Raw genomic sequence first — 13,511 nt, 5'->3', positions numbered from 1 at the left:
TGTGGAAGGTAAATGCCATCATCCTCGTACAATATTTGGGATATACATGGTGGTGTGTGCTTCTTTTTTTTTTTACCCGTCAATTCTTAATTGTTAAAGAGGCCTCGAAGATTTCTGGCGGTGAAGCCCCGCAAAGCCGAGCTGATATCAGCGTTTACATAGCGACTGGTGTTTTTATAGACGTTTTATTATTCACCCTTAGCAGATAGCCCGATGACACGTTTGGTCGCGGTGTTTTTTTTTAAAATTTATTTATGTATCGGCTGCGAAGATTTCGGCTTTGCTGCATATACGAAGGTGTGTGTCGGAACCATAAATAGGTAATGAACTATGAGCAATATAAGGCCGTTCAAAAACAATCGGAGCATCAAGTGCGCTGTGCGATTCACACAGGCCTACACGGTGTCGGCGAGAATATAAACCTGCTGGGCCAATAATGAACATATGAGTGCTGAAGTGAAGTGCTTATGGCTTAGGAAGTGCTATGGGGCTGAGGGTACTGGCTGTGTGCTTTCTCAGTCAGAGCAGGTTTAAAAGTGGGGGAAAACAGCAGCAAGACACTCATTAATAATTGAATCCTGATTTAATCAGCAGTATTATCCATTTTTCATCAACAGTAAGCATGGCTGTGTGGATGAGTAGAGAGCACAAGTGGGCCTCTGTATTTATGTTTTTTTCTGGTTTTAAGTCTACAGTGCCCTAGGGTATGGCAACAGTGTTGGAGCAAAATTGAAAGTAAGAGTCCTTTTATCCATTAGATCCACACCTATATTGTCCTTAGATATTCAATCCTGATTGACCAATGTCCTGCAGGCAACCTATAGCTACATCCATGAGGACAGATGACTGTTTTAGGAAGGGAAATGTCACCATTCATGTTGGTGCAAGCTGAACAGATGCACATTAAAACAAAACAGCAGTGTATACTGTGCATACTGCAGTGAGGGGGTTGATGTAGCAGTTCATTTGCAGCATTAAAAGGACAGTTAATGTTTTTTTAAGCCTGCAAATTCACAAAGGGTTCATCATCAGGAGTTTATTAGATTATGCTTGTCAGAGAGAGATAATCTAAGTCAAAGTTTGGAAGCCCCTCTTGCACACACTGACAGATGTGATGTGATTTGATATGGACTGATCAAGACAAAAAAATACATTTGGAGACATGATTTGTGATTAGATGATGCATCCCTGACTGTCTTATTTTGTATATTTTGGCAATAATGTCATCCTTGCCATAAAGGGGCCCGGTTATAAATGCAAGCAGGGTTTTGTAGAAAATAAAGTAGTATCCCCAGCATTAAGCAATGTTTCCTATGTCAATAATACCAAAAATGATATATGTTTTCTCTCCAGTACAAGTATTTAGCAATGCACAGGCACTGATAAAATAGTAAACCACTGGACAGTATGCACAGTCAAACCTATTCCCCTCCTGTTAGTTTTCAGGTTACTCACACAGTGTCTTTTAAACACATCTGAATGAGAGTCACTCATCTGTTTTTCACATGAACGGCAGAAAGAGCGGGATGAATAGAACAGACCTGTGCTTGTGTTTCACATGCCTGCCCTCCTAGCTGTTAGACGTGGAGGTGTCGTGACGCCCACAACACTCACCTTATCAGGCCTGAGGATACAGCCAGTGTCATTTTATTTTGCAGCCTCTGTGCTCTGATTTGGATGTAGTTGTATCTTCTCTGACGGGGGCCAAAGCCTGGCCTACGACAGCTGCCTCTGTGGCAGGGAAGAGATTTGGGAGTGGGCTGTGTGTATTTGCTGGGTGCACCCTGCTGATTGGTGTCATGCTGTTGTGAGAGCCTGCAGGATAGTTGTCCTCAAATGATCTAAATGCTGTCATTGTGGCATTTTCATCCTGAATCTTACAGCAAATCTGAATAGTTTTCATTTTTATACTAAAGAAGGCACATACACAATGATTTGCAGGGTGCAGGTGAACAGGACTTAAAGTCAGTGTAAAGGTATACAGGCAGCATAAAATAATCCTTTACTTTATTTACAGACACCTGGGAAAAAAACCTCCTTCAGGGAACAGAAACAAACCTGGAGGAAGATGTTGGCTTATCTATTTAGATGTAGTTTAGCTTTTTTGATGTTTTGGCGTTAATGGACCTCGGTGGCTGCATGGCATCGAGGTCCAACAGGGGGTTCGATCCCCCATGTGGCCATAATACCTCTTCAGTAAGATACTTAAGATCTGTTTTTTTCTCGATATATATTCAGGACTAAGTGCTGTTGTGCTAAGTGGTGTTTCTGCATTGCACTTGGAACATCTGTCAATCAAACTGCACAGGTGGATTTTCAGTTAATGAAGTTGCATTCCTGTAGGTGGAGATTTTTCTTTGTCCATAGCAGCTTACGATACTCACTTCTTCCTCAATTTACACCAGAAAAGGTGGAAAGATCAGTAAAACTTCCAGTGCATCATAGTGTTAAGCCCAGCAGCTTTCGTTAACAAGGTGTTATGTCAGTGAGAGATAAGCAAAGAAGACATTTATTTAAATATGTACAACACCTGCGTTAAAAACTGGGGCATTTACCAGGCAGGGAGCATCTAACAAAAACTCTGTTGGGTAGCATTACTGGAAATGTAGAATCCAGTGTTTTTGGAGGTTACTCGAGACTAAGTCAGGGCATCTCAGTCTCTGCTGCTTCAATTCTCACTAATCTTTTTTAAAATCTATCTCTTGCATGTTCTTCAAATTTGCAGACGTGTAATAGAAAATTGCTAGAATACTCTATTATGTCTTAATGGCATTAAAAACCTGCATCAGTCCAAACCTGTTACATCCTAATGTAACGTCCCAAAGTGTGCGCGCAGAAGTGTATATCTGTACTCCCTCCCAGCAGTTACATCTCTCAGCTCCCACTGTGTTCCCTTACAGTGTTTGTCAGACAACTGCCTGTGTTATTAAATTGGAAAAAGCCTTCATCCCCTCTCAGGAGGGCGGGCAATACCAGTACAGTAAGACTTTCATAGCAAGCGGATGTATCTGTTTTACAATGGAGCGGAGTCAATGCTGGACAATGTGGCAAAGTGAATGTGAGGGACTGGATGGTTATTTATCAGCAGCTGCTGCAACAGTTGATGTGCAGAGATATATATGTTGTGTTATCATGCATGTTTTCCCTTAGCAGTAATGCAACAGAGCGGTGTATTCACTGATCCACGACAAAAGCAGTTGTCTTTAAATCTGCATTTTATCAGCATAACCACTTCCATATTTTCACCTCTTTCATCTCCTGTGAGATGTGAACATACCTGGTTAGTAGCAATCACACTCAATGTGGATTTGTTGAATTAAAATTGGTTTAAATTCTTTCATGTCTCTCCTACTTGGAACAAATTTAAAGAGACTATCTAGTAAGAACCTGTTTGGATCTAGCATAGTTTTATATGGAAATAAAGTTATGCTGAAAAGAATCGGATCGTTCGCAAACATAACATCACTAGTTATCCACTATGGCCTTCACAGTAACCAGATCTCAACCCAACTGAACACCCATGGGGAGATTTTGGAGCGATGTGTTAGGTTACACAGCGCTCTCCACCATCATCATCAAAGCACAAATAAGGGAATATCTATTGAACGAATAGGGTTAATCGCTCCAGTAGAGCGCCATAGAATATATGTCAATTAGCATTGAAGCTTTTTTGGAGGCCCGTCGAAGCCCAACAGTTCACTTTATGTTGGTTTTTCTTTTTAAATTGTCACGCATCTGTATGTCTTTAAGATGGCTAAGAAATTATTATTTGTATCTATGTTGGTTTATATCGAACAGTTCCATCACCTTGCCCTGTCTGTCCTCCCCCCCAGGCATCATGTCCACTATGTAATCCCATATGATGGGGACCATTCCTTGGTGGACTCATCAGAGAACTACTTTGTGAGTGACAGTGTGACCAAGCAGGAGATGGACTTGATGCTGGGGCTGCTGCTGGGCTTCTGCATCAGCTGGCTGCTGCTGTGGCTGGACGGAGTCCTACACTGTGCCGTCAGGGCCTGGAAGGCAAGCCGTTACTATGGTAAGTAAACATTGTGTGCTGGTCTGCTAGAATACACATAAGCACAACTCAAAAAAGAGCTCAGCAATCCCTAAAGTGGAATAAAAATGTTTCTCTATTCATTTTGTTTGTGTATGCTGAGGTGTGACTGCACTGCTCGATACATGAAATGACATTTCACAGCATGTTCACAGGTACAGAAACTCAAATATGTTGACAGGTGAAATAGGTGTCTTTGATTCAAAGCAGAATTTGTGGTACAGTAGTAAAATGCTTGTATGCAGAAATATATATATCTGTATCTATCCACCATATATGTGCATGTGCAAGCGTTTGCCAGTACAACAGTTGGAGCTCTGGTAAATGACCTTCCCCCCATTGCTTGGTCCATTTTTGGCTCTCCACACTGGGTTTTTTCTCAGTTAACTGCGACCTCTTGGAAAATCACAGCTAAACCTTCCAACTGTGCAATGATTTAGGCGAATGCTATCAGTTGAGGTAAAAACTAAATTTAAATTGCTGTCTTCTCTCACAAACAGCTGATTCGCATTACATTCCCTGAAGATATTTACCTTAATATATCTTCTATCTATTCTTAAATTGATTTTTATGGCATACAGTAGTGTAATCACTGCACCATATTGCTATGCTCTAGCAAGTCTTTCCATATTAGCCTGTTAGCTAAAATGTTGTGTTAGTATTGAACCAAACAGAATAGTTGACGTCTTTAGCAGCTGATGTTGAACAAAATCACTTCTCAGCATGTTTGGGTGAATCCGTTTTCAGCAAAGGTTTGGATTAAATTCAACCTTTAATGATCTCATTGGGGACACTGCATGAGCAAAATAGCAAAACAATGTAGTCAAGTGAAACAGAGTATTTAAAGGAGTTGAAATAATGAAGATGATGGAACCCCCAATTAACGTTTCATTGAGTTAAAACTCAATGGGAATACCAAAAAACAGCTTTGCAGGGTACAAGTTAGCTAACTAGCAAAATGGCAATTCCCTCAATTCATATTTGTGATTATGGCATTTCAAGATAACATCCATTTTTTTGTTGGTTGTGGGCTAGTAATGTTTGAAATTTGGAAGTGTAGCTAGCACACATGAGTAGGCTATGTGTGGCATGTGGCTCAGTGGTTAGCCTCACAGCAAGAAGGTCCAGGGTAGATCCCTGGTCCGGGCATGGGCTTCCTGTGTTCTGTGTTAGCGTGGGTTCCCTCTGGTTTCCTCCCACCACCAAAACATATTTCCCAAAAAGATGTATCCCCCAGGCGTTGTAAATGTAAATGGGGAGGGTTGCATCAAAAAGGGTAAAAATCTGATTTCCATACTTACTAGATACAACTAGAAACAGATGATCAGCTACCCTTAGCAGCCAAAAGAAGAAGCATTTAAGCATGAGTGTATGTTAATAATAAAGAATAAACTTTTATACAGCACTTTAAAAATAAAGAAATTACAAAAAAAATTACAAAACTAGGCTAATTTACAGTGTAAATGTAATGATAACACTATAGATGATGGAAATGTATTAAAAGACTGAAATTATTAAATAATATAATAACTAAAAGATAGGAGAATGAGGATTTTAAAAAGGACACTAACTTTGGGCATGGACTTCCACAGCTGACAGTAAACATTGGTCTCCCATGGTGGTGAGGAGAGACTTGGGAATCACTAGAAGGGCCCATAAAGAGGATCTCAAGCAGCAATCAGGCTCACTGTGGACTGTTAACAAATCACACAAATAAGCTGACTTAAAACCTTAAAATCAATTCTACAATTGACAGGTAGTCTTTAAAGGAAGACAAGGATTTAAGTAATGTGGTCATTTATCTTGAAGAGCGCAATTAACCTGGGAGCAGTGTTCGGAATTAACTGTAGTATGTTGATATTTCTCCTGCGAAGACCACAAGTGCGTCACAACAATCAAGCCTGGAGGAGACACAAGCATGAATGACCTTCTCCAGGGCTGCAAATGAAAGTCAAAAAACATCTTAGTGATGTGCCCTAGTTAAATAAAACACAATTACACCATTTGAGTTTCTTAAAACAGACCTGAGATTATGGGCTTCTGGCTTCATGTTTGTTGACAGGGTGACCAGATTACACATACCATAATTAATAGCACTAGTACAGGGACCAGCAGGGGACATTTTTAGGATCTCTGACTTTGAGTCTTTTAACTTTTTCAAAAATGTTTGGAAATTCAGTGCTTATTATGAGAGAGACATGACATAATGCAAGATACATCTATACAAGGCTTTCTTAGATTTTAAAACAGCATGTCAGCTATGATATACACCAAGGAGAGCATATTAAAAGAGAATAATCAGGGACCCAAGATAGACCCTTGGGGGACACCACCAAGAGATTGGAGCTTATCAACCTCAATACTTGCTGGCTCTAGCTCCATACACAAAGACCTAAGAGTGATACATGTGTATCTTTCAGGAAAAAAATAAATAAGCACATTTCCCAAAATATCAAACTCTTCCTTTAATAATCCTAAAGCAATCCTCAATCAATTTTGGTAATTTTACACAAAACCTGCATTGAAGATTGGGAGCAGGTTGTTGAGCCACAATGACATGTTTATCCATTCATGCTGACAGAAACCATTCATGCTGACAGAAAACACGGCCCTTGCTTTTGGTCAGAAAGATGTACATGTTTGTTATACTATGTAGGCTGGAAAAACCTACTTAATTGGAGTGCAAGCTGCCTATGAGGCAACAGGTATAATACATTGCATTCATCTTTTTACAGTTTTTTAGTGTTGGCAGAGACAGTACAGCATATTTTCCACTTGAATTAAGCCAAGACAAGTAAATTTAAAAAATATGCCATTTGTCTGTATTGTTTACGATACTGTTGGTACACATGGTATTTTGTTTTCTTGGCATACAGAACTGACGATTCAAGGCAGCATGTGCCATTTGCATGCCTTATTGAACCCATACCAGACCAGCACAAACAAGCAATGTGCCGATCAAGTTTCGTAGCGCACCCAGTGATAAAGTGTATTTGTCCCACTCAATAAAAGCTAACAGCAATTCACTCTGTGAAATCCTGTAAAGAGGCCTAATCTGCCTAAAATAACCAGTGCGGGTTAATTATGGGTGTGCAGGGCTTTCAACTCAACTTATGATATTACTTTTGACTCGAGAGTAGCTGTATGTTCCAGAAATGTCTCCATGTCAAGCTCAGTCATTAAGACCATAATGACTGCACAGTGGTTCGGTGGTAAGCACTGTCACATCTTAGCAAGAGGGTCCTTGTTTAAACTCTGGTCCTGTAACTTTCTGTATGATGTTACAGTACATGTATGCTCTCGGCATGTTTGCATGGTTTTCCTGCTTTAGTCCAAAGACATGCAGTTGCAGCGTGAGAATAAGAAGATAATAATAGCAATACTATACAGCTACTATACATATTGTGTAATTCATTGGGTTTGCAGAATAGGATAAGGAATAAGGTGTGTAGATTTGTATAAGTGCACAGTCTCTCAATTCACATTACACTGAAGATAACAAATTAATGGGCAGTACTTGCTGAACATGTGTTGTCTGTTAAGAAAATGTGGCCAAACTGTTCTTTGTAACAAGCATTGCTTTTTGTGTGATAACCAATACAATACATATATGAATACACATACAGCAGTTCCCAAGACTGGTGGAAACCAGGCTCGAGAGATTGAGAAATGACTTCACTCCCACCATCTGCTGTGCTGTAGTGAAAGCTACATTCCCACATACAGTGTGTTTAAATCCAACTGAGTGTGATTGTTACTATCTATTTGTCCGTCTCCTGTCAGTACTCCTTCTCTGAAATATCTGTTTCATTTATCTTTCTATCTCCTCCTGACAGATGAAGGATGCATGTAACTTTTGTAAAAAAAAAAAAGGAATGTGTCAGATTTAATGAGACAGAACATGGGGTGTACAGTTCATGTGGTTGTGCAGACACAAACGTAGAAATAAAAAGGCTTTCAGTGATGCTAAAGCTAAGCAGCTATTAGACACATGTGAAATCATGACATGGCAGCATGAAATCCCTCATAGTCTGGCGCTTTGCTGAAAAGACAACGCAGAGGATTCATTTCTGTGCACTGGTAAGATGTTCACCGATGAGCTGAGTATTAGCATCCTGGATTACAGTGTTTTAGTTTCTCACGGTCATGGCGATTTCAGAGGCTTTTCCACCCAGCCAGGATCAAACTCTAGGGGGAAACACTAACAAAGTTTGTAGCATTTCTTTTGGCACAAATAAGCTAAATTTAAAGATACTGAATATTGCAACAAGGCTTTTAAAAACGAGATTTTAAGGTTGAATATTCTGTCTGCTGCGCTCAGCGTCAGGGCAGGCCTGAATTGTGGAGGTGGCCTGGATCCTCAGTTTTAAGGATACTAAAGTAGGTGATATGTGACCTGGATATTTGGAGCGTCATGGATAAGCTCCTCAGACAGGATGGGAAAGTATCAAGCAATGTTAAAACTAAAAGTTATTATTTTAGTTATTACTCATATAAGTTTTTAGGATATGGGTTTTCCAGTGTTTTTATTAGCTGCTACAATAAACATGGGACTTGAATTGTACAAGCTTTGACAGTTGCAGGCTGCTGCTTTTGTTCAGAGGTGTGGAAGGTTTTGCAGCAGCGAGTCAGACAATGCTGTTTTCTCCAGTGCATTAGTACAACAGTGTACAATACATCATCATAAAAAAACACCCAGAGAGGAGGGAGCATCCATATTCATTAGCAGCAGTTAGAGTGGGCGATACAGGCTTCTTCTTTTGTACTGGGAGGGAATGCCCCTTTCTTCTGTGTGTGTGTGTGTGTGTGTGTGTGTGTGTGTGTGTGTGTGTGTGTGTGTGTGTGTGTGTGCGTGTGTGTGTGTGTGTGTGTGTATGTGGTGTTGATTGTGACGTTGTTGCTAGGTCAGACTCGTTTAGCCTACCCAAGATGAGGAGTGAAGGTGAGGCTGACAGAGCGGGGAAGGGTGTGTGTGCGTGTGTGTGTGTGTGTGTGTGTGTGTGTGTGTGTGTGTGTGTGTGTGTGTGTGTGTGTGTGTGTGTGTGTGTGTGTGAGGATGCAGGATGGAGATGCTGTCACATCCCCACCCCCACTTACACACACACACACACACACACACACACACACACACATGCACACACATGCACACACTCTCTCTTCCAGAGCTATAAATAGAATGAGAGAGAGCAGCTGGAATGGCAAGTGAGAAACACACACGCATACACACACACACACACACACACACACACACACACACTACATTGAGATGCACATTGATTCCCATTGCTTTCCCCCCCTCCTAATTCCATCTCTTGCTCCTCCCTCTTCACTTATTGAATCTACTCCTGGCCATTTCCTTTACAATGCTTCCTGCTGGAATTACTGTTTTTTCTTCTTATCATTGATGCGCTGTGAATATCTGATACCAGAGTGTCTGAGTCTCTCTTGCAAAGAAATAAGTAAAAGCAGACACAAAAATTGAGAAAATGATGACTTGGCATTCAGCATTAACCCCCCTCTCCCTTCCCTCTCCTCTAAAAAAACATAACAATTGTGCCCTTGCCTCCCATTTTCTGCCTTGCATTACCATTTCTCCTGTCTCCATCCCATCATTTTATTCAAATGAGAGAAACCTGTCTTTGTTGCCCCTTTTCCTTTGGATACCCTTCACAGCAGTCCTTGTGGACAGCATACCCATTCACAGCTATAAATAACTCACTATTTCTCCCTCCTTCCTCACCTCCCTTCCACCCAACACCTCTTCCCCTCTTCCCCAACCCCACCACCAGCACCACCCCTCCTCTTGCTCATCCTCTAGCAGGGCCATTTGCTACTGGGTTTGGGGCTCTCCCCTCCTCTCTCTCTCTGCTGTCTCTGTGGACCTCCCTGGCTCCAGTTTATAACCCGACAAGTACGAATGTCTACTCTGCCATTCCTCTCTAAATGTTATACACCTCACATTCATGAAATCCCACTTTGTCTCCATACGGTCACTTTCATGGCCGGCCTGTGTATCCTGTATGTACAGCATGGTGGCTGCTAACTGGTCAAAGACAGATAGATACACTTGACAATTCAGCCTTTAATCTCACCTGTAAAATCCTTGTGACTGAAGAGAAATAATGCCAGGATGCAGTCACATGTTCAATGGCCCAAACACAAATGTTAAAAAAATAAAATAATCAAGGGCAACACCCCGGTGCACTTGAAGAGATTGATGTTATTTACCGTTCTCATCCAATATTTCAGTGTTCCAATCGATAATCTCATCTGTGTCACTCTGCCCTTACTGTAAAAAGCTCAACCTTACTTCCCAGAATTAAAAGTGTTTCCAGCTATGATGAAGCCGGTGGCTAAAAGACATATTAAACATGAGCTTTTTCATTCTGAGGTCTGTGTGGAACTCACATTTAAAGCTTAGCACATCAGATTCTGGGTCAGTTTGTGTATTAATGTTGTATGGAAGATATTTTTGGGCTCAGTTTAAAATTTGACTATTAAAATACAAATTCAACATTTCGCTCAGAATTGTATTCTTGTCAGGTTATAGGCTGAAACTGTGCATGGCAATGACAAACAATGGCATTACTGTATGTCAGAGATGGACAAAATGACAAGCCAGTATCCATTTTTTTTCAGGAGAAAATTTGTGTGAAAGAAGCGCTTGGACCCGCAGCACAGAGATCAGTCCTCTGTGTTGCTGGTTGTTGATGTGTCTTGTCTGCGTCTAACTGGATTTAGAGGCTGAAAACCAGGCTAAGAAGGATTTTGCACTATTGTGTGTCTTATCTAATGAGTGTGTCATCTAGCTGAGTTGTCTTCAAAAGCCTGCATTCAGTTGTTTTTGCTCATGTCTGCACAACTACAAAAGTAAGACAATGTTGCTAACAGTAAACAACATACACAGTCGTTACACTTTATCATGTATACTTTTGAGTAGGAGTGAAGTAGGAGAGCAGAGAAGGGAGTAATCAATATTGTGACATGTTGTGATTATGACAAAATATCGAGACTCGCAAAACTCTCTGTTGCATTACTGCGTTACTTCTTTTCCTGCAGAAATTTGAACTCTGAAGTGTTCCACTTTCTGGCAGTTCAGTCTCTTGCCAGTTTATAGTTTGTCTGTTTGTCATTGAAATATTGGCATGTGTTCATGTTTTTGTGTGTTTCAAACGCCATGACCTATTTATGTAATCGTAACTTCCCCAGTTTAATTCAGGGAGAGACCTTTATGTCACCCCCCCTTACACTTCATGTTTCCCATCTGTCTCTGTCACCTGTCAAATAAAGGCAAAGGGCCAAAAAATAAGCGCTTAGACTCACTTTGGTACACATTGTTCAGGGCCATATGCAGTATGCTAGATCCTTTTAAAGTATATGTTCTTATACAGTATCATCTTTTTTGTGTGTGATGTGGTTTAAAGATAACTGTGGCATCAGCTGCCTTAATGGATTAATAAAATAATAAATTGACATTGTATAATATACATGTATATACAATATACAACTTTCTTTAACAAATCTCATTTAAAATTTCTTTAACAAAACTTCATTATTTAGTATTTCTAAAATCCTGGCTACAGAGCTGACTCTTTATCTCAATTGTCTAAAAAATGTGAATCTGAAAGCACTTTATAATGCAGTAAATAAATATACTATAGGTTTCATTCCTGCTTTATTTGTAATTTAAGATTTTTTTAGGAGTATATTTTTTTCTTTATGCTCATGGATGTTGTATTTCTTGCCATATAAGCGCATGCAACTTTGATGGTACCAATTGTGTTACCCTGTAATTCCATTCTTATTTTAAAGAATCAAAATCTAAAAAAAACTCATGGTAGCAACTTCCAATAGATGACCAATTCAAGAGGCATATCCACCATTGGGTTATTGCATCCATCAGAGGTGGATACAGACCAGCGCATATCTAGTATTTAAGAAAATGCCAAAATCGGTCACACACATTTATACCTGCATCCTCTGACTGTCCTGTTGCCTCTCATCTCCTTCCTCCAGATACCCCATCCTGGTCATGGCTGCCCCAGTTCTGCAACCTTCGAGACCTCCGTCGCCGAGCCCAGCTCAGACAGCTGGAAGACTCCAGCGGCAACATGGTCCACATCAAGCAGAAGCTCTACCACAACGGCCACCCTAGTCCCCGTCACCTCTGACTCTAAAACACAAAATAAAAAAATAAAAAAAACCTAGGACCCCCCCCCCCAATCCTGTAAAACCCCTTTTCCTCTACAAAACCCCTCACCCCCCTTCCCAAACTACCCCTTGGCCAACTGTTGCCTCAGAGACCCTGGAAAACTGCCCTCCCACTGATCATAACATGGCCCCCTTAAACCCCCATGACAGGACTTTCTTATGACTAAACCCGGCCCCAGTCAACACTAAAAAAAAAAATCCCAAAATTGAGCAAGATGACGATTATTTGTTGCCACTGAAATCTTGTCTTATGTCCATGTCCACCATTGAGGGAGGAGGAAGGAAAAAAAAAAACATTTTTAAGGGTGTTTTTTCTGTATAGAGACATTTTCTGTGTTCATTGTTAAACTTGGCATGCTCTTTTAGAACAGGGTAAGATGTGGGCAGCGTATGGAACGGGATGAGAAGGGTGTCAGGATTTTTTTTTTCTCTATTGGGTGGAAGTGGGACTTTAATGGCGCGGGGAGGGGCGAATGAGACTGGTGGGTGGGTGGGTTTTTGTGATGTTAGATTGCTGCTTCTGTAAATAGTTATAAATACAGGCAAGTGGGATTTAACAGTCTTTAAAAGGGGATGCGTGGGGGGATTTTTGTGTGAGTCGTTTATCAATAGAAAACCCAATGATGGACTGTGTGGTTAAAGATTATAGGAATGGAACAGGAAGATGAGTGTTTGAAACTGGATGTGAAACCATGTGATTTCTGCTAAAAACACAGATTAATTAGCTTTGTTACTTAGTGAATTACCTGAATGTATTAATTTTTCCTGTAAATATGTGAGGGGGAGGGGAGCGTGTACGGTTGTGGTCCGGGTTCTCTTTGCTATATTCTCATTCTTTAGTAGACACGGGAGAAATAAATGCCAGCCAAGATGAGTTCAATACCCACACCCCTCCATCTTCTCCACACTGTGCTCAACAGCACAGTTCAATTTTCTTTATCCAATTGCCTCTCACTTATCAGGAGCAACCAGCCTATCAGCAGAGGGAACCCTCACCCAGCCCCCCCCTCGTCCTCTGTGTCCAGACATTGCTGTTGTGAGGATGAAATGTCTGTTTTATTAAAAGTGCCATTGAAGCACAACAGTGACCTCTGATGTTTGATTGTGTCACTCCGATCATATGAGCGAAGATGAGAACACATTTTCATAGCGAGAGGTTATTTTAGAGCAGCAACAACAGACAGATTATACAGAGAGGTCCTGCAGACTACTTCAGTTTGGCTTATTATTCTAATAGAAA

The 13,511-nt window shown here is 40.7% G+C and overlaps 1 protein-coding gene across 1 annotated transcript in view; it reads left to right on the top strand.

Moving 5' to 3' along the window:
- Positions 1-13,359, top strand: part of tmem240a (transmembrane protein 240a) — a 14,664-nt gene extending 1,305 nt beyond the window's left edge. The window contains exons 2-4 of the mRNA XM_031286742.2: positions 1-8; positions 3,834-4,042; positions 12,077-13,359. The exon at positions 1-8 is cut by the window's left edge and continues 99 nt beyond it. Coding sequence (XP_031142602.1) covers positions 1-8; positions 3,834-4,042; positions 12,077-12,231 — 372 coding nt within the window. The 3' untranslated portion in view covers positions 12,232-13,359. The remainder of the gene's footprint in view (positions 9-3,833; positions 4,043-12,076) is intronic.
- The last annotated feature ends 152 nt before the right edge of the window (positions 13,360-13,511 follow it).

Source organism: Sander lucioperca, chromosome 12 (genome assembly GCF_008315115.2).
Source record: "Sander lucioperca isolate FBNREF2018 chromosome 12, SLUC_FBN_1.2, whole genome shotgun sequence".
NCBI classification, from domain to species: domain Eukaryota; kingdom Metazoa; phylum Chordata; class Actinopteri; order Perciformes; family Percidae; genus Sander; species Sander lucioperca.
The sequence above is the reverse complement of the archived record's forward strand: the minus strand, read 5'-3'. Positions and strand labels throughout refer to the sequence as shown.